Source organism: Gymnodraco acuticeps, unplaced genomic scaffold (assembly GCF_902827175.1).
Source record: "Gymnodraco acuticeps unplaced genomic scaffold, fGymAcu1.1, whole genome shotgun sequence".
Lineage (NCBI taxonomy): Eukaryota > Metazoa > Chordata > Actinopteri > Perciformes > Bathydraconidae > Gymnodraco > Gymnodraco acuticeps.
The window spans coordinates 6,848,134-6,870,744 of NW_022990042.1; the positions used below are offsets into that span (position 1 = coordinate 6,848,134).

General features: G+C 42.7%; 1 protein-coding gene across 3 annotated transcripts in view; it reads right to left on the reverse strand.

The window, feature by feature from the left end:
* The window catches only part of LOC117545475, a 186,147-nt gene that overhangs the window by 87,500 nt on the left and 76,036 nt on the right, over positions 1-22,611 (reverse strand). For all 3 annotated transcript variants that reach the window (XM_034215259.1, XM_034215261.1, XM_034215260.1), the window contains exon 3: positions 1,033-1,327. In XM_034215259.1, coding sequence (XP_034071150.1) covers positions 1,033-1,327 — 295 coding nt within the window. The remainder of the gene's footprint in view (positions 1-1,032; positions 1,328-22,611) is intronic.

Genomic DNA, 22,611 nt, shown 5'->3' on the forward strand with positions numbered 1-22,611 from the left:
ATTTGTTTAGTTAGTTTACCTTTTTTTTTCTCCAAAAAAACCGATAAGAGTAGGCCTACCGTTAAAAGACCGGGCCGATAAGCGGTATCGATAAAAGTAGTAGTACTGTTAAAACCTTACGATACCCATCCCTACAAATAACGCATATATACGTATTTATGTTTTATATTAAAACAATTGAAAGCCCAATTTATTATTAAGAAATACATTTTATAATTTGTATTTCCAATTTAACTTGTACACATATTAATATTTATTCAATGCTTTTGTTTAATAATGCCACTTAACAAATTGTGTAACAAATGTTTACCCCATAGTTAAGCAAATTAATGGTGCTGTTAACTAATAATCCCATAATGCAATTTGCTCAGGAAGGAAAAGAGTGATTTTGGATAGCGAGAGAGCTAACATTAAATGTAGCGGCTAGCTGCTGTTGCTATCATTAGCTTTTAACATGAATGCTAATGCCATAAAACCCAGGCTCACAAGCCAACCAACAACTTAGCTGGGGTTCTTAAGCTAAATTATAGGTTCATTGTTGTATTCCAACTGTGAATATGGCATGCGGTATAGCTTCAAGTTGGTTAATTCAGTAATCATTTAGCATCTTGTTGCACTAGCTTACAAGGCTTAGCTCCTTAAATGTGAGCAACATGCAATTAGCCTGCTAAAGGCTGGGGGAGTATGATGATTGGCTAAAAGGTGAGGGGGGGTGGACACTGGGGACAACTGCACTTTCATGTGCATTATGCAATAAAAGAGCCATTGGGAATAATTGAATAAGTAATAATGACAGACTTAAAAAAATACTTTTAAAACATACAAAAATTCTATAAAGAAAAATAATATTCAATAATACCGCTAATTATTTTTTCCGCAAATTTTTTTACGCAATTTATGCAATATTTATACATTCTACTTCATGTATTCATATTTATTCATTATTGCGTAATGTCTTATATGTTAATTTCACACTGAACACTTTGAGCTCAAAACCCTCCTCCCTCCACTTCTCATCCCTTTTTTCTGTACCTATATTTGCCATTTCAGGCACGATGGCGATGTAGGGGCCGTCGTCAAAGATAGGTGGGTTGTCGTTGATATCCTGCACCCGAATTATGAACTGTGACGAGGGCTCCAGGGCCCGGTCCGTCTGCCTGTCGGTGGCCGTGGCGACGAGGCGGTACTCGTCCTTCTCCTCTCGGTCCAGTGGCTTAGTGACGTGAATGTTGCCGGTCTTCTCGTCGATCACAAAGACCGAGCCGGCCCCCTCGCCTCGCAGGACGTACTTAGTGCGTCCATCATTCCTGTCTATGTCGGTGTGGAGCTAGGTGAGAGAAGATTGGATGGGGGGGTGGGGTGAAGAGCGGGGGGAAGGGAGCAAAATAGAAGCAAGAAAGGAGGAAATGGAAAGTGGAAAGATGTGGAAAGAGAAAATTAGGGTGGGAGAGAAAGACAAGAGTAAACACCCGTTAAAAATTAAGTTTGTTTTTTCGAGACAAGGCATTGAAGACAAAACAAGCAGATTATCCTCCGCATGCCTCCAGGATATGATGAATTTAAACAGACGCAGACAAAAGAAAAACCCACAAAACCTCCCTCCCTCACACATATTTGTTCTCATTATGCTGTGTCTCGTGTCTCTATTAATGCATTTTGAGCAGTTATGAACCAGGATCTTCTAGATACCCGATTATATCCAGATCACTTTTCCCCTGCTCGCTCTTAAAGCCTCTATTCACTTCCCAGCAGCTGTGGACGACAGGAGTTTACTAGTCTGTGCACATGCAGTGCCGTGGCAATTTAATGAAAGCACCAAATCAAAGGAATAATGAACAGTAGGCCAATCAATGATTCCCTAACTAATAGGTGTGTATGAGGAGAGTATAGCAGTGCATGGGAGCGGGACAAGCTGAATCGATCACAGCCTCGTGTTGAGCTTTATTGGATCACGGTTTGGGTGATAGCAGAGCAGCGGAGCGCCCAGCGTCCTCTCATGCAGCGAGAGGTAATATCAGGAAAGGCTCCACACTGTCCTCCGTCCCCGAAGAGAGACACGGCAGCGGGATGCGCCCTGAACACCAAGATTCAATCTCATTACCCCTCACCTACGTGGATCGAATAGCAACCAAGAAAAAAAAGTGCCAAATTAGCCGCCAAATCCAAGAAAGTGTGACATTGTGACTTTTGAATGGAGAGAAGATCGGAGAGACAGGTACGCAGGGAGTGAGGGGAGTTTTGGGGTTAGCTCAGGAAAGCATTGTTGCATGGCAACAGCTAAAGCAAATGTACTAAATGAAATGAGAATGGATACTGTGAATCGAAATGTTCGTCTACTTTGAGGATCGGTATTTGTTCAGGGTGGGGGGGATAGCATTGGATATGCCGGCTTTCCGGGGGGTAAATGATAAGTATGGATGTTGACAAGGTTGTTTAAGAAAAGCAATCATAAGTTCACACATGTCTGAAAGTTGAAAGGTAGAATGGTGTGAATAATTTGGCACAAAGTCAAAAGGTAAACAACAACTCACCTTCAAAAGATCCCTTTATTGAAATGGCAATGCAAATCGGGAAACATGAAAGCAATCTATGCTCCATGGTGAGTGTTGTGTGAGAACAGTGTGCACTTTTACTAGAAATAGACCTAATATACACCTGAAATAGAACTAGCTTTTACTATTAAGATTCAGACATTTGTTCTTGCTTGATTTGTCCTTCTGAATTAATTAAACCTTTGTGACACACAAAGAGCTGAGCCAGAAGGCAAAGCTTTCAATCTACTGGTCCATCTTCGTTCATACTCTCACCTATGGTCATGAAGGGTGGGTCATGACCGAAAAAACGAGATTGCGAGTAACAGGCGAAGAAATGGGTTTCTCTCTGCGAGAACTGCTTCCATCGCGACCTGAATCTAGATTATTGTTTGACGATGAAAGGATGGATGTTTGGGTTATTTATCCCAAAAAACACCATCTATAACTTTGACTACGCTCAATATTTACTAAATGACGGCCCCATCTATACATGTGTAGTTAAAGTAAAGCAAACAAATAGCCACCTGGCAGAAGCACTGCTGCAAAACATTCACGCAAACAGGTGTAAGCCTCAATTTTGCCATATTTCAAAATGACACGAGGAAATGGTGTACAATCAGTGCTGGGTGCGCAAAACTGTGTGAGCTAAATCGCCTGAAATCACCAGCGAGGAGAAAAACAAACAAACACAAGTCTTATTTCGTAACAGACAAAGCAGCATGCTCACGGAAAACAATAGGCCATTAAGGTGAGCTATTAGGTCGGGTTACTGTCAAAACTATCTCCGCCTGGCTTTTTCTTTTGTATAAAAGGTCAGAGGTATAAACTTAACCAAAGGTTGCTGCTGCCAACTGTGGAGGTTTTCACATTGGATATTATTGAAATGACTTTTTCAGTGAACTCGTTTCACTGAAAAAGTCCTTACATTTGAACCCTACACTGAGTTTAGACTTGCTCTGTGTCTTATATACTGTAGGGTCCAATTGGGGCCAATTGGACAAAACAGCAGGCCGGTCGGGACCACCATGGGAGATTCACTCTTTTTTAACGAAGAGCCATTAACAATCAAAGTCTTAACGGCCCTGCAGCTTAACGAGGGGACTTAACGAGCTTCTTAATGAAGCCCCGGCCATCATTACCACAGTGAGCGGTGGCGCTGATTGAAGGCGCTGCTCAGAGTCATTCAGGAGCAGGGGAACCCAACCAGAGGAAACCAAATCCATTTAAGGCTGACCTATCACCCTTATCTGTTCCTCCTAGAGTAATAGGAAAGTATAATAAGGATAACGCACCCAAGCAGATATAACGGCGGCGGTTATTTTACGGCTACAGCGTTGGCACAGCTTTGGAATATCTTTCAGCAACCTGTCGGCGTGCGAGAATACCCAAACAATATTCTAACGACAACAACTGGATATCAACATATTTCACATCCGCTTAACTTGAATAATATGACATCTCATAACTCCTGCGTTTCATATCGCCCCCGTGATACACCATCAAATATATCAAAAGCCAAACAATATGAAGGCACCGGCCACAAAAGCCAAATTTACTGATGTGTCTCCCCTGCTTGGAGAGTGATTTCAGCCTGATAAGCTGCCATTTCCATTTTCCTTATTGCCGGTTGTGTATGCAACACCCGGCCTCCCCAGACTCCTAAATCTCTTCAATTACTTATATTATCATAAGGTAATATGCTTATACTCATATACTCAATTTCTCATTTCTGCAATAACCATAAATCAAGAAGCGAGGAGGAAAAGTACTCTACAGTATGCCGACCTCTAAATCATTTAAATAACTAATATCCCGTATACACAATTTCATATTTCCGCAGCGCGATAAATCATAAAAACACCAGAAAAAAGGGTTTTTTTCCCCCACAGCTGTGCATTAGCCTAATGAATGTGGATGTTTTACCCACAAATTCAGTGTGAGTGTGTGTGTGTGTGTGTGTGTGTGTGTGTGTGGTCGCTGTGATGTGTGGGACTGAGAGGGAGGTGAGGTTACACTAGCAGAAAAGCAAAAATGTGGGAAATGGGCTCAAATGAAAAAAAACGCAATAGGCAGTACAGTGGCACCGAGCCCTGAGATTGACAGTAAGGTTCAATTCCCAGAAAAACATCAGGGAGAGTTTGCAAGGGCACACAGGCAGGTGGGAGAATATCCAACAATCTCATCTGCAAGGAGGAGAGGGACGCTATTCATCTTCTATGGGGCGACTTCAAAAGAACCGCAGGCCTGTAGGACAACTGTGAGTCAGTCAAACTCCACAACAAGGCTGAGTGGTGGTCTCGCTGGGGGCCGGGGCTTATGCCAGCTCTTTTTATATCAGCCAGGTGGTGTCAAGCAGGGCGGAGGGGAGAGGGTCAGCTAATCGATTTGGAGCAGGCCCACCAATTCAGAGAGGTGTTCAAAAGAAACTGGCCGATCGGGGAAAAAAACGGCAAATTCATTTGGGACGTTGCCCGTTTGAGTTCAGAGAGCCTTGTTGGAAATAAAAGCGTGGCTCTCTACCACTGAGATGTCATTAGCTTTACCTGAGGGTGTGTAAGTGTTTGTGTGCATGTGTGTGACTGTTTCAAAGAAAGTCTTTCGAGGTGTGTGTGGTGGCTTTAAAGAAGGAGGTGTAATGACTCCGACTCTCCTCCTGCCCTGGCTGAACCTCCACTTGGCACAGTCATCGCAAACAGATAACAAGGAGCCAAGGCGTGACTAAGGATACAAGTCTGTCTGTCTGTCTGTCTGTCTGTCTGTCTGTCTGTCTGTCTGTCTGTCTGTCTGTCTGTCTGTCTGTCTGTCTGTCTGTCTGTCTGTCTGTCTGTCTGTCTGTGTGTGTGTGTGTGTGTGTGTGTGTGTGTGTGTGTGTGTGTGTGTGTGTGTGTGTGTGTGTGTGTGTGTGTGTGTGTGTGTGTGTGTGTGTGTGTGTGTGTGTGTGTGGTGTGTGTGTGTGTGTGTGTGTGTGTGTCTGACCTGGAGAGAGAAGAAACAGTTGAGAGCAGGTCAGGAAGTGTGGAGCGGTTAACACAGCACAGCACAAAGCTGAGGCCAACATCTACACAACGACTAGTAATTAAAGTGAACTCCTCTCTGGGCTGGCTGTGGTTAGCTCTGCCATCATCTCATGTCTTCTCCTTCTCTCCCATCTGGAAAGCAACAGATCCCCATCTGGGCCTCATGCAAAACATAAACAAGTGCTTAGACACAGGTATAGCAGGATTGTGTCCCTCAAAATCAAGGAAAGGATCACAGGGGCCCTATTATGTATTTTGAGTTTCGCTTCCCTGTAGTGTGGTATATAGGTTTTTGTGCATTTCAATTGTCGGTAAAGGCTAATATCCCAAAGTTCCGTCCAAAGGGGGCTTCTCTCCCACCTGCTTAAAACACCTTAATTGGACTCCTGTGTTTATTTCTGCCACATAGTGACATCGCTTTGTAACACTAGTGCTTCTATTGGCTAGCACTCCAACACATAGTATGTGATAGACTTCTCTAAGTGCTTGGCCAATCACAACAGAGCCGGCCAGTTAACCAATCAGGGCAGACTGGGCTCTGGTTTCAGACAGAGGGAGACAAAATATGCTTAACTGCAAGTCGTATTTATCAGTAAGGAAGTGTATAACAATGATTGGGGTTAGGAAAGAGGCTAAGCCCTTAAATGTAAGTATGTTTTGACAATTTGTTTAAATAAATGTTTGATTTAAAGTAAATCATTAAATATGCTTTTGTTTTAATGAATTCACTGGAATACTAGTACATTTATAGAAATGATAACTAATAAAGTAACCATTTTATTATGATAATTTGCTTTTGCCAAATTATAATACACTAAAATCTCAAGGGTCATTACCTCTGTCACCGAATAAGCAGACAAAGCACATTTCATTTGCATTCACTGCCTAATAAGTCACTGATTATGAAAAGGGCAGAAATAAAATGTGGGATTTATTGTCGTACTTTTGCATTATTATTTCTGTCACTGACAATGACATTAGACTCACCAATTTCCTTGCTGGAATCCAGAAACACATGGATGTTGCTAAAAAACAAGTGAGACTTATCAAAGTTATTTGAAAGAGGAATTAAGGCTATTAAAGTTGTGAGCTCACAGTCCTGACAGGCATTTATCAACACTTTGATTTAGAATTTAACAGGTACAGAGAGAAACTGAACTTGGGATTTAATATCCCACACTGTCAGTCTAAACTTGCTTCAACACTCTGAGGACACTACAAACGTCACTGTAATTGTGTGTGGCTATAGTTGCTGATCTTTGACAAGTGTACTGCTTTTTCAATGAGGCTCATTTTAATTAAAAAGGGTCAAAATGTGCACCAAAACAGCAAGATCCAGGTCTGACAAAGAGAAGCCAATGCGGAATTGCTTCAAACTTCCTCTTAGGGGCCAGCAGGGGTCGACTACACTAGTTTCCAAAAATGAAGACCAATTGTTCAGAAATCTATGAGATAATGACAACTTGATTTATGTCCTATTTAACCATTTTTCTAATGAGTTTATGGTCTCAATATCTAGTTTCCTGTCTTCTTTTATACAGCATGATGTTAATTGTGAAATAAATGATAAAAACATGGTAGGCTTCATGGCGTTGCTAAGTCTGGCTATTGCCAAAACGCCAATTTTGAAATGGCTGTCCACAACCCAAGGGATGATGTAACAGTGACTTTGTGAACTTCCTGTATAAAGGCAATGATAATACAGTATCTTGTTTACACAGGTGCAAAAACAAAAGGAGCACCAATATGCTTTGTGCTTGGCAGAGTAGTTCGCATTTTACCCTTTGCGTCATCAAGCTACTCTATCCTATATAAGTGACAAGGTCAACTTTTACCGACAGCTGTTACCATAGTTTACAAGTGTTATGAGGGATTCATTACCAACATGTCGACACACCTGCAATTTTATCTTCCAATAAAATGGTAGGATCATTTATAAACTGTTGGCGTATTAACATGTCCTCTGATCATCTGGATCATTTTTTTTTTTGCCCCTGCCAGACTGGAAGCGATTTATTTGATGATTATAAATGAATCACAACAAATGGAAATTATGCCAAAACTGTCAGAATAATAACCAAGTTATACTTAACTTCGCTAAAATTCCAATAAATATAATTGGCACGATGTGAGAACACACTTTAAAACAAACCATTAAAAACCTCACAAAATAAAAGGTATGCAAATGGTGTTACTCACAGGTGTGTGTCACAGACATGCATGTAAATGGGCTCGCTCTACTTTGACTACTCTCCTCTCTAATCAATGCAGAGACACACATAACAAAGAAAAGCTTTCAATGATGCAGAGGCACTCGAACATAAACCCCCCACAGAAGCATAAAGCAGCCAGCCTCTGAGGAGCACTTGTGACTTCAGAAGACAGACCTTTGTACTGTGACAAGTTTTAAATTCCGTCTGAACTTTCAATCAAACCCATTCTCGCGGCGAATGTGGGGGGAAATTCCCTTTTGTTCTGCACTAACAGTGAAATGTCAGACGATATTGAAAACAATCTCCTCTGGCTCCTTGTCTGTTTGTCTTACAGCGAGACATGGTTTAAATAGGTCATGAGGATCCGCGGCTAATTGTTTAACATTGATCCGCCATTGATCCGCCATTGAAGTTTGGTTAGTGTCGATCGCCTCTTTAATTCAGTTGTCGTGTGGACATGTTGCCCTGTTCTCGTTTGATCAAATTCAGTCCGTCTCTAGAGGGCACGTTGTGTGGCCTCCACACAAGAACACATAACACACACACTGCAAACCCCTTTCTGCCACACTCACTTCCTCCCACTCATACACTTCCTAATAGAACATTCATTATTCATCATTATTATCCTTTTCCTTTTGCACAATAAGCTGTTCAATGCATCGCGCCTGTTCCCTTCCTCTGCAATCCATTATTTAGTACAAAACTGTGCTTTTAGCCTCAGAGTATGCAAATCCCACGTTTGATTATCATAATCAGCTGATGTATTAGAGGGATTGTGTGTGGGTGTGCATGGCCTTGTGTGTGGCGGCTCGTCGGGAGAGTGTTTGTGTTTTATTGCTTCAATGCTCCACTCTGGTGGTGTACACTACGTCATCTTTTTAGCCGAAGGAGACGGGCCTGGAAAAGGCCACTGGAGGCTTAACTCACTGCTGTACATTTAAAGGGCAAGTCGCCCACATATATGCCACCGCGTGCCACTGCCAAGAGGAATGGCTTTTACCAACGCGAGCCAAAACGTGTATGTGTGTGTGTGGGGTGTGTGTGTGTGCAGGCCAAGAGGATTGTGTAATAATGAAAAGGAATTTCAAGCACTGTTTATTATCTTTTCTTTCATTGCTGTTTTATTAGTATTGAGTTTTTGTGAGAAGGGACTCGGATAGATTTTTCTGTGCCAAAAAATGTACAGCTTGTTTGAGAATATGCGGTGTCAACAATGGAACACAACAAGTTACTTGCATTTAAATTCAAAATGAAATAGTTACAGTCCGCTACGCTAGTATTGTTTCCATGTTGTGAGTCTTTGTGTTTCTGACAGCATGGCATAACGTTTTTATCACCGCAATAGTTTCACAACCCTGGAAGATGCAGTCACAAATCTTTACAGATGTGGTTTGAGATCCTACACTGAACAAAAATATAAACGCAACACTTTTGTTTTTGCTCCCATTTTTCATGAGATGAACTCAAATATCTAAAACATTTTCTATATACACAAAATAACCATTTCTCTCAAATATTGTTCACAAATCTGAAAAAATCTGTGATAGTGAGCACTTCTCCTTTGCCGAGATAATCCATCCCACCTCACAGGTGTGGAATATCAAGATGCTGATTAGACAGCATGATTATTGCACAGGTGTGCCTTAGGCTGGCCACAATAAAAGGCCACTCTGAAACGTGCAGTTTTGCTTTATTGGGGGGGTCCGAAAACCAGTCAGTATCTGGTGTGACCACCATTTGCCTCACGCAGTGCAACACATCTCCTTCGCATAGAGTTGATCAGGTTGTTGATTGTGGCCTGTGGAATGTTGGTCCACTCCTCTTCAATGGCTGTGCCAAGTTGCTGGATATTGGCAGGAACTGGAACACGCTGTCGTATACACTGATCCAGAGCATCCCAAACATGCTCAATGGGTGACATGTCCGGTGAGTATGCTGGCCATGCAAGAACTGGGATGTTTTCAGCCTCCAGGAATTGTGTACAGATCCTTGCAACATGGGGCCGTGTATTATCATGCTGCAACATGAGGTGATGGTCGTGGATGAATGGCACAACAATGGGCCTCAGGATCTCGTCACGGTATCTCTGTGCATTCACAATGCCATCAATAAAATGCACCTGTGTTCGTCGTCCATAACATACGCCTGCCCATAACATACGCCTGCCCATACCATAACCCCACCACCACCATGGGCCACTCGATTCACAACATTGACATCAGAAAACCGCTCACCCACACGACGCGACACACGCTGTCTGCCATCTGCCCTGAACAGTGAAAACCGGGATTTATCCGTGAAGAGAACACCTCTCCAACGTGCCAGACGCCATCGAATGTGAGCATTTGCCCACTCAAGACGGTCACGACGACGAACCGGAGTCAGGTCGAGACCCCGATGAGGACGACTAGCATGCAGATGAGCTTCCCTGAGACGGTTTCTGACAGTTTGTGCAGAAATTCTTTGGCTATGCAAACCGATTGTTGCAGCAGCTGTCCGAGTGGCTGGTCTCAGACGATCTTGGAGGTGAACATGCTGGATGTGGAGGTCGTGGGCTGGTGTGGTTACACGTGGTCTGCGGTTGTGAGGCCGGTTGGATGTACTGCCAAATTCTCTGAAACGCCTTTGGAGACGGCTTATGGTAGAGAAATGAACATTCAATTCACGGCAACAGCTCTGGTGGACATTCCTGCTGTCAGCATGCCAATTGCACGCTCCCTCAAAACTTGCGACATCTGTGGCATTGTGCTGTGTGATAAAACTGAACATTTTAGAGTGGCCTTTTATTGTGGCCAGCCTAAGGCACACCTGTGCAATAATCATGCTGTCTAATCAGCATCTTGATATGCCACACCTGTGAGGTGGGATGGATTATCTCGGCAAAGGAGAAGTGCTCACTATCACAGATTTTTTTCAGATTTGTGAACAATATTTGAGAGAAATGGTTATTTTGTGAATATAGAAAATGTTTTAGATCTTTGAGTTCATCTCATGAAAAATGGGAGCAAAAACAAAAGTGTTGCATTTATATTTTTGTTCAGTGTACAAAGGTTTAAATTGGAGTAGGTGTGGTCCGAGTGAGGCCGCCAGAGGTAGGGAGGTAAGAAGTAAGCGAGGGCCATTGGTCATTCCCGGCCAAATCTGGTGTCAGAGTTGGTTTGTTCTAGTTTGTTCCATTTTGTATTTTGTGCCTGTACTGTGATATGTTTGCATGCTTTAATAATCAAAAGCTCTTTATTTTTCTCATACTGCCGGTGCTGCAGCTTCTGTTTTCACCCTCTGTCTGAAACCAGAGCACAGTCTGCTCTGATTGGTTAACTAGCCGTCTCTGTTGTGATTGGCCTATTGTGTAAAATGCGCTGGGGCGCGAGCAAATAGAAGTGCGAGTGTTACTTAGTGATGTCACTATGTTACGGTAGTAAACAAAGGAGTCCAATGGAAGCTTTCCATGCAGGGGGTTTGGGAAAGAAACTTCCTCTGAAGGGAATTTGGGGATTTTGCCCTTTGTAGATCATTTACATGCATACAAAAGTAACGGTTGTGCCACTTCCAAACAGTAGGGTTGCATTTTACACCCATGTTTGTCCAAATTGTCATTACCTCATAATTTCATCCTGTTTTGTGGGGTAACAATGACTTTGACTTTTGACCACAATTTTCCCATTCGTTCATCCTTGAGTCAAAGTGGGCATTTATGCCATATTTGATAACATTTATATTCTAGATCTTCCTGTGATGTAGCGTTCACAATAATGAGACAGAAATGCCTAAGGGAAGAGGTTTGCTTATTAATATGAATATAAACTCCATGAACATTCCTTAAAACAGCTTCTTCTTCGGAGGGACCCAAAACAGCAGGTGTCTTAAGAAGCACATAATCACACATTATATATAAGATGTATGGACAGTATATATTATATGCTTTAATAATACAGAGTGTCACTACCTTTTAATTATCTCAGCATGTGTGTTTTCCCTGGTGTGCCTCATCATGCATTACAATATGAACCTGCATCTGTCAGCAAGCTGAAAAGAAGATTCCCCTCCTCTTCTATACCTGTCTTTATCCTACGGCTCCACCCATCAGGTGCCACCTTTTACCCGCTCCCTCTTCTCCCCCGACCTCCTGCTCTCTTCTTCTGACCTGCCTTTACCCTGTGCCCCCTCCCGTCACCTCCCCCTCTATCCGTCAGGCTACTCACAGCAGCTGTTGGCCAACATAAGCTGCTCTAATCCATAGTTTTTGTATCAACAATGAATTAACTCAGTTTGACGGGGTACTTCAGCGTCCTTTTGCTCATTATTTTGGCTTCACAGTTCTACTGTTTGGTTTGCTCTCATAGCTTTTCATCAACCTTGTTTTCAGACTCAGCAGGCAGCTGTTTTCAACTACAAAAAAGCTCTCATAAACCCACTGTAAGCTGCCTGCCCATTACCAAACAGCAGACAGACAGACCAGCTGGGGAACGGAGGGGAGCATTTAGCAGTTAAACAGCCAGATATTCTGATCAGGAGTTAGTGCAGACGAAAAACAGAATGAGAACATGGGATTTACATTTGCCAGACACACGACTTGTGTATGCCTACACTTTAACCATAGAGACATAGAAATTCAAATATTTTAAATAGCATTCTGCTATAGAAGCCAAAATAGTTTGCTAATTTGGTTTTGGAAGGAATCTTTTATTATTTGCCAACGAAAAACTATGATTATAAACTAAGTTGAGACCATGATTAGGGAATAAGGAGACAAGGAAACAGGCCGATATTTTGGCTAAAATAGATTGACAGAAATGTTCAATATACTGTAATCTTTTTCCTAGTATATTTTAACACCTCATCAGTTTTACGAAAAGGAAACAAAATGTAACTAAAGAAAACAGAATGAGGTTGACTAAAAAGAAAAAAACTACATTTGACACAAGACTGAGAACAGTGCTTTCTTTCAATTCGGCATCATGTAAATCATTCCCTGCAGAGGGAGTTTCTCTCCCACACACTCCCCCCCTGCCTCAAACGCCTCCATCAGACTCATTTGGTTACTTCTGTAACATAATGACATCACTATGTAACACTCGCTCTTCTATGTAACGCGCCCCAACACATTGTACCTGATATGCTAAATGGCGGGACATTTCTAAGCGGTTGACCAATCACAACAAAGCTGGACAGCTAACCAATCAGAGCAGACTGGGCTCTTGTTTCAGACAGAGGGTGAAAAGAGGTGCTGCAGCATGAGGAAAATAAAGAGCTTTTTGAACTTTAAGCATTCAAACCTGTCACAGTAAAGGATCAAAACACAAAAATTAACCTGAAAACAAGCATAATGTGTCCTCTTTCAATTTCAACAGGTTCGTTCTCTTTCAAATGGCAAACGGCTGATGTAAAATCATTGGAAAAGACCATTTTCCACTCCTTGCTAGTGAATTAGCAGTTAGAAGGTTCCAGTTATGAAACAAAACTAGAATCATTGGTATCACACCAGGCGCAAAACTTAAAACTCCCATTCTTGTACTCATAATGTAGGTTATTGTGCCGCCTTTCTCAGAGTGAATGAACTCAAAATAGCAAGTGTAGGTACACAAATTGAGACACAGCATGACACTACAAAAGAATTGTAAGCTAACAAAATTAACACTACATGAAATAAAGTTGTAACAATCTAAATAAAGGTTTTTTTTTAACACCTTTGTAAGTGTTTCTTTTCAGTGAGCATTACACAGATAGCATTGCTGTAGATTAGGTTGACATTAGCTTGTTCAATTTCATTAAACAAAGCTGATTTTGTATTATATTTCAATTGTTGATCATCTGAGTAAAGCTGTATGTCTATATATGTATCATATTGTAGTGTTAAGTGAAGTTTGGATTAGGGCTGCACGATAGTGGAAAGAACTGACATTGCGATATTTTTCCCACTGCGATATATATTGCGATATGAAAACATACAGGAATTGAAGAAAATACCGGGTTTTTTCCGCAAACCATCCTTTCTTGAACTTTAATGTTATACAATTGGTATTTTTTTAACTATATTTAACCGGATGAAGGATTTTAGTCACGGACGTCTGGATCTTAAGTTATCAGAGCAACAAGCTGAGCTAGCTCGGTTAGCAGCGCCGAACTGCCCTGGAGAAACACATGAAACGACTTTATTCAGTGTTTTTACCTTTAATCACGGGGTCCGTTTGCTTTGGAGAGTTGATTGTGATTGGTGGTTTGCTGTGCATGCAGAGCCTGCATGTCACTCACTCAAGTACCCCTGACATGAGAGCCGCGCAAGTTTTCCTTTTGTAGCAAGCAGCAAAATAATTGTAAGAGTTAATTTGCCTACTTAATATCACAAGTCCAAAAAAAAAAAAAGTAATTAAAAAAATCGCAAGTCCCCGCGATGTGAATATCGCGCATGCGCATATCGCGATTATCGTCACAACACGATATATCGTGCAGCCCTAGTTTGGATCAATATCTGGCATGTTTTGTGACTGTAAGAGCATAGCCATTTTATAAGTTAAAATGGATGTTTTGATTTGCTAGCATATTCCGATTTGCAATTTGACTGCCTTTAGTGTTGGAATCTAGTCCAAGAAAAGGCACAGAACCAAATGTAGTGTTAAGAGTGTTAAAGGTCCCATGTCATGGCCATTTCTACTGATCATAATTCCATTGTTGAGGTCTACTAGAATAGATTTACATTGTTCAATGTTCCAAAATCACATTGGTTTCTCATACAGCATCTCTGTATAGCATGTGTATTCACTCTCTGTCCTACATGGCTTGTTGGAGCTCCTGCCCCCCCTCCCTATGAGCCCACTGTGCTCTGATTGGTCAGCTCACCCACTCTGTTCTGATTAGTCAACCACCATTACAGCGGAACATCAGTGTTTATTTGTTACAATGGCGTTGGTTAGTAACCAGAAAATGACACCAGTAATGACAAACGGATGAGAATGCTGCGTGGGGTCTGGCTGCCGTAATGGCGGGACGTTGCGGGGCTCGCTGCTCCGCCCAGTGGGGCTCGAGGAGCGGACAGTGTGAGCTGGATTACTGGTGTCGTTTCCTGGTTCCTGCGTGGGGTCTGCGAGACAGCGAGACACAGCGGAGCTCAGCCTGAACACACACACAGCCTGAGTGTGTGTGTGTACCAGTGGCGTTTTCTCCCGGAGGCCAAGGGAAGCCAGGCTTCCCCTGTTTTTTCGGATTGTAGTTATAATTTAAATAAATAAATAAAAACACTTTGTTTTGTTTCGATAATTCTCCTTTGCTGTGTGTTGCTGCCGGCCCGTCTCTCCCCCATTCTCATTGAGTATTTTACAAAGAGTGAAACAAACAGCGCCCCTCTAGATGTTATGGTGAAACAGTAGATTGCACTCTCTGTTGCGAGAGGAGGCCAGCCGAATCTGGCTACCTTTGGTGAAAAAAAATTGAGGGATTGACCAATCAGATGAGACCCACGTGATGCCCCTGCCAACCTGTGATTGGTCAGGGCCATGCCAAGGGAAGCTAGCCGCCTCTTGCTTCCCTTCAGAGGCGGCTGGCGGCTGGCGATTTGATTGGACACTGCCATCCAATCAAATCACATCAATATCAGTTTTAATACTGTCATCACCGCCGTTAGAAATGATCAAGCAAATGAAGCATTATGGAGGGTGGAGATTTGGCGTACTTAATCAAACATAACTTTACTAAACATCCGCTACAGCAGCAACTAAAAATTAAATCAGATGACAGGCCAATGCTCGCACTCGAGCTGTGTGTACACAGAGGAAAAAGGGAGAGAATCGGACGTTCAATGAGGACAATTATGTCCGCATGGAGTGGCTAACTGGAAGCGGTAAACTTCAGCGTCTATTTTGCTGGCCATGTCTTCTTTTTGACAAGGATTCGTGCTCCCTGAACAATCCTTGGGCAACTTCAGGATTCATCGACCTTGCCAACCTGTCACGGGCAATTGAGAGGCACAGTAAATCCACAAATCACATAGATTGTGTGATTGTCTGCATACATTAATAAGTAAAATGCTTAAATTAATAAGGAGAGAGTTTCAGCTGGAGAGTGCGTGCGGACCTTTCGGTTAGATAACAGGCGTGTGCAAGTCCTGCATCTGTGTGATACAAATGTGTGTAAAATGATACCGGGCGCTGTAATCACTCATCTGGTTACGTTATTGACCCCCCGACCCAAAAAATGGGCTTCCCCTACATTTTTCCCCACGCCACGCTACTGGTGTGTACGGAGCTCCGCAGAGCACAGCGGCTGAGAAAAGATAAGGCTGAGTGAGTTTGTGTGTGTGTGGAGCTCTGCGGATTGTCCATTTGGACCAATTGGTCCATTTGGTCAAAAAAGAAAAATCTCCAACGAGGCGTTCTGGGGCAGCAAAGACAGGTATTTTCTGTGTTAGAGTTGTACTCGCTACAGGGTGTACTTTGAGGGTTTGTGACTCTGCAGACCGTTTACATGCATAAAAAGCTACATAACACACAAGAGGCACGTTCACTGCAGTACTTTTCCCACTTTAGTTCCGATATAGTTCCGAAATGTTGCGTTCACACCAAAAAGAGCCGGAACTAAAATTAGTTCATGAGAACCTTTTCACCCCCTTTTCCGTCCCTGCTAGAGAGCAGGGACTTTCGTGGGAGAAAAAGGTTCCTATTTCTGATTGGCTGGGCGGATTGCAAACCACGGCCCGTAAAACTCCCAAAAAGTTTTGTGAAGCCGCCATTTTATTATCCTCGCATTAGCATTATTAGCATTAGCATTAGCCCAGCGCAGAAACGCAGAGAGACTAACTTATGGCAACACAAAATAAAACATGGGAGCGGTGGAGATGAGGAGGTGTCGGCGTTCTGGCGATTTACTCGGAAGGCTTCAGTAGAAGCTGCTGGGAGTCCCAGCAGCTTCTACTGAAGCCAGTCCCCAACTCCGGGGACTTCCGGCCGGGGACTTTGGGCGGCAGTATACGCCGTGAAGTGGTTTGCGGCCTGCCAGTAAACCCAAAGCAGAAGAAGAAGAAGTGACGTCAGCGGCTTCATTTGCCTAATCCTCCCCCAGGGACTTATTCCGGTGTGAACGCGATCTGAACTTAGTTCATGAGAACTATAGAGTTCTCATGAACTAAGTTCTCATGAACCTTTGTGGGAAAAGTACTGCGGTGTGAATGTGCCTAATGGGACGGGTAATAATCAGAAAAGCATAACATGGGAGCTTTAACACGGGGGCCCTGATTAAAGAAAATTGTCATATTTTGGTTTAATACTTTGATATTGATGTTCTCAAGCTTATATTGGTTACAACTTAACAAGCAGCAAAGCTCATCCACCGGTAACTGGAAAATATTTATAAGCTGTTGTTCAATTCATACGTGTTGAGCAACAGTGATGATTTAATGATCATATCTGATGATTAGCTGCTCCATTGTGGCTGCCTGGGGGTGATGTGTCACCTTTCAGCTTGTGCCTTTATGACTCTTCTTCTCTCTTTTAGTTTGCAGTGTGAGTTTTTCTTCTTCTACAACGCCTCTGCCCTCCTCTCTCTCCGTGCCCTCCGCTCCCTGACTCACGCCTCCTTTAGGGGCACGGGGGAGAAGTGGAGTGCACGGTCCAGACCAGCGCATAATATTAGCTCAAGGTCACGGAGCTCACGCTGGGCTATGCATAATCATGAGTTTGACTCCGGCAGGACCTCTCCACTTCACATATTCCTGATGTCACTACTGGCTAAATGTGTAGCTCAGCGTTGACACGGCTAACCTTGGCGGGTTATCCCCAGGTGAGTAAAACCAGCTCCAATCCGCGGTTCAGTTTGTGTTTTTACATCAGAACACCCTAACCCGGCGTTCCCAGGGTTATCTGCATTTTTTTATATTACGGGGCAGATGAAGTCTAAGCGGTTCATATTCTCTCGGAGATAAAGTACTGCTATTTTCACATCTTGGAGAGCGATGCTTTAAATTCACATGCTCGTGTTGCTGATTTGTTCGACATTATCCCGAGATGAAACAAGGGCTATAAAGGGAGAGGGGAGATTGGAAGTAAAGAAGAGAAAGGCAGGCTGTGTTTCTTTTGAATTCTATCTTTAATAGGCTCTGCGGTTTCTCCTCTGTTCTCCCTCATCCCAGCCGTGTTCCCTCAGTCATCCCATCCATTATTTCCTCTATGTGATCTTGCACCCACTCGGCAACAGAGACACAGATTTCGGGCTTGCAATAAAATTGTGTTTAACTGCTTGCCTCCATTCTCTCACTGTGTCTGCGCCCTTTTGTATTTCCCTCCGTGTAAACCCCCAAATTCCCCGCCACCTCTTTTCATAACCCTCTCTCCTTTTTTGTCTGTCTCTCTTCTGCTGGCTCCAGGCCGCGCAGGTCAGCTTTAGAGAAGTGTGTGATCTCTCACTCCCTCCCCTTCCGTTCCTTCCCCCCCCTTAAACTGCCTCACACGTGTTTCCCCTCTGCCAGTTGTAAGCTATTAACCTTTCCTCACTTTCCACCACTCTTACTTTTCACTCCCCCCCCTTCCCCTCTACTCTGTGTATCCACATGCCATTAACGCTGCCCTTAATGTGCTGTACATCGCTTTTTTCCTCCCGTGACCTCCCTCTCTGTACTCTTTCCGCTTGTACCCACTTTCTTCCGCATTACCCCTTTTCTTCGTCCTGCATGGTAATCTCGCTCTCCTCTCTCTTGTTATCTCCCCCTCTCCTCTCTCCTCCCTCCCGACACTACTCTCTAATTGCTGTCTCACCCCTGCTGTGCTCGGACCCGGAGGCTAAATTATTGAAGGTGCCCGAGTGGAATCAAACGAAAAAAGACAGAGATGCTAACAAGGAGATGTATTTTTAAAGAATAATTATTGATGAGTTCCTTGTCAGAAGGTATGTGTGTTTACAGTTAGGCCCTCCCGGTGGCACCATCACACACTTTTCCTTTTTTTTGTCTGAATGACTCCTAGCCTCATTCCTTTCCCTTTTTTTCCAAAAGGTTTCTTTTATCTGAGCACTGTTATAAATTACTTTGAAGAAGGTCTCACAAGCCTTCTTTTGTATGCATTTGTGACACAAGTCTTTGTGTGTTTATTTTTGTGATGGGGATGTGCACCAAGGGCACCGGAAGCGGGGGGGCCAGGGGGCCATTGGCCCCCCCATTTTACGGCCCTGCCCCACATTTTCGCAGCAGCGGATGCCGCGGAACAAATCCCGTTTCAATAATTCCCCTCTACAGAACGCCATCTGATCTTGCTGTGTATATTTTGTTATTTTTGATTGTTATATTCAATCTCATTAGCGACAGGCATTTTTTAAGCTTGTAAAGGGAAGAACACAGCTCGCCTCTCACTCGCCACTCTGCTCTTCCACAGCGCCGCTTCCCCTCCCTCCGCTGACATTATGAATGTAAGGCATAGTAATCATAGTTACACCGCAGGGTCCGTTACAGTTTGTTTTCATCTGATTTCAAATAAACAAAGTCTTGGCTTTCAGAATATTAAACTTATTTCGGCAAATTCAGATGATAAATACAGCTTTGAAGCTTTTAACGGCATAATTACAAGCAGAGAACGGAGTAACTTAACGTCACTGCAAGCATAACAACAGCCGGTGTTTCTCGTGAGGGTTTTCCCCTGGAAACAAACGCAAAAATACACAAACACACACACGTATACACACACACACTCGCGAGCTTCCCCCAGACCAGTAATCCAAACGAAAATATCTTCCCTCCGTACTACTTTGATCATTTGCTCCGCTAATAATCAATCAGATCGATCCAGAGAAGAGGAAACTTTAAAGGCCTTTTTCTCAAAATGATGACTCGGTGACAGTCATTATATAATGTGACATATTTTGCTTAATATAGTACAAAAAGAATCCTGATATCATTAGAAAGCTAGGAATCTCCTCTTTCCAACAGTGTATACAACTCAAAATGTGTCTTCGGATCAATGCGACTGATTTCGATGGAGCAGGTCACTTTGCATTAGGTAAAATACAGCAAGCAGACATAACAGGAAGAATATGTACATTTTAATCCAATCAAATAGGACATTGTCACACCATTCAAATGTATCCATGTACATTACAACCAATAACAAAGCTTAGATGTGTTTATTTGTTACGTTGTTTACGTTATGTGTTACGTTGTTCAGTGTGTGTCAGCCGTTAACCTAGATAGATACACTTGCAAACATGTCAGAAGAACCGGCGCATAAGAAAACAAAATACAGTCAAACTAAGCTGAAATTCAACAACTTGAATGTCACATCCCTGACATCCACAACTCCGGAGCCTGGTCCTTCAACCATAGCACCAGCGCAGCAGATAAACCCCAGCAGCAGCAGCTCTGCGGCCGCAGAGGCTGTCAAAACCGCCGCCGCCGGCATCGTTGAACCGAAACAGGCTGGTTCCGACTGCATGGAGGTTTGTTGTCGGGACATTGTGACGGGCAAATAAAAGCTTATTTGGGCAAAGAGAAAGGTACTTCAATGCAGAATGGTACAAAAACAGAGAGTGGTTAATTATTTGCAAAACCACTAAACGAGCCTTCTGTGAAATATGCAGATGTGCTGAGGTCAAACGGCTTGTAACTTTCTCCAAATGTGGAGATGACAGCTTTTAAAATACCGAGTTAATAACTGGAACTTTTCACAGAGCTTACTTCAGTCAAACACCAGTCAACATTCAGCTTGTCAAACAAGAGCGTAGCAGGAAAAAAGAAGAGATGGAATGAGCAACTGCGCTGTCATATGTGTGGGCTGGTCTGTATAGTTTAATTTACAGGAAAGGAGTGAGCAGAGGGTTGAGTTGTCCATTCTTGTTCTGTTTTCTCTGACTATCTTCCTCCTGAAGACCCTCTCAGACTTTCATTTGCTCGCGCTACTAAAGAGACACGTTACCATGGAAACCAAACAATGGTGTAGCTGTATTGAAGTCCGAGTGGAAACAGTAGCCTAACATTTGGTGCGTTATGTTAGAATGAAACAAATCAGATTTAGTCAGAAATCGGGAGAATGCGGGATAAATATGACCCCGGGAGGAAAACGGGAGTCTCCCGCGAAAATCGGGAGGGTTGGCAAGTATGTCACATACACACGCACGTTTTGCCCCCCCCACTTCTGAAATGAATCCGGCGCCGCTGATGTGCACACAGCAGGAGTGAAGTGTTCACAGTAGACATACCACTGTGTAAAGATACTCTGTATGTGTTGAGGAAATATTCTGCATTTAAAATATCCCTTGTTTCTTGAATGAGAGTAGGCCTATAAATAGTATTTGAAGATTTAAGATTTCAGTTCAGGTCGATGTATATGATAACTGGAAGTAATGTTTAAGGGGCCATACTATGCAAATTTTCAAGTTCATATTTGTATTTAGCAGCGAATATTCGGATATTCGGCGCGCGCCGAATTTCAGTTTATTCAAGGCATTCATTTAGTTATTCTACAGTATTGTTGTTTTATAGTTATTTGTTAATGTAAATAACCCAATGTATGTTCTTTGAAATTGAAAAGGATATTGCATTGTGTTTGTTACTTTCGTTGCAGTTGTATATGTGTCTTAAGTGTAGGGCTGCACGATATTGAAAAAAACTGACATTGCGGTTTTTTGTTCCCCTGCGATATATATTGCGTTTTTTTAACCTGTTAAGCCCCAAGGTCCCGGCGGGTACTTTACTTCTTTTTCACGACACTGTGTCTCAGGGGATCTTAATATTTAAGAACCTATTAATGTGTTATACCAGATTAACGGAAATAATCTCAGCTAACTGACGATACAAACCATTTTTACCAAAACAAAACACAAGTCTCATAAGAAGCATCTAAATGACCCCTGAGCGAAAAATGCTAACGGACTTTGGCACAGAACTCAAGATAAAAGTACCCTTATTACTTATCGTAGCTGCACATACAAGATATCCGATTAAAGCTGAGGTTCCACAGATTATTTAGGTATATAGTATCATCACTGAGTGATCCGAACTCGGACAGGGGAAGCAAACACAGGCATCACAACACGTACCTTTACGGAGCTTCTAGGGGAGATCGTCTCACCGTAGCTGTCAATCTGATCAAAAGACGTGTTCAATGGCATTAAAATGAGAAAAAACGCGGCTGAATCGGTTAATCCATAGGTTTTTAACGTCTCTGTATAAAAAATGCATTAATTTATAATCCATAATTCTATTTGTATGTAAAAATCGCAGAGCAAAAGTTAGCTGCTAATGGTAGCCACAGGCAGTCCAGCGCAGTCTAACACACACACACACATTACCAAATAAGGAGTGAGAGTGCCGCGTAGCCAAAACCGGAAGCTGCATACACTCTGGTGGCTACCATTAGCAGCTAACTTTTGTGCTCCGATTTTTTCATTAAAATGGAATTATGGATTATAAACAATTGCTTCAAAGCCACATATACATTATTAACCTATGGATCAACCGATTCAGCCGCACTTTTTCTCGTTTTAATGCCATTGAACACGTCTTTTGATCAGATTGACAGCTACGGTGAGTCTTTGTTTGCTTCCCCTGTCGCGAGATCGGATCGCTTAGATACTATACTTAAATAATCTGTGGAGTCTCAGCTTTAATCGGATATATTGTATGTGCAGTTTCGATAAGTAATAAGGGTATCTTTATTTTGAATTCTGTGCTAAAGTGCGTTAGCATTTTTTTTTTAAATGAATAAAACCGCACGTCCCTGCGGTGTTAATATCGCGCATGCGCATATCGCGGTTATCGCCATGACACGGTATATCGTTCAGACCTACTTAAGTGTAATTTGGCTTGGCTTCCTATTTTGTATGGACATGCTTTTATTTTGAAGGAGAGTTAGCGCGGTTGAAAGGAAGTTGTTGTTG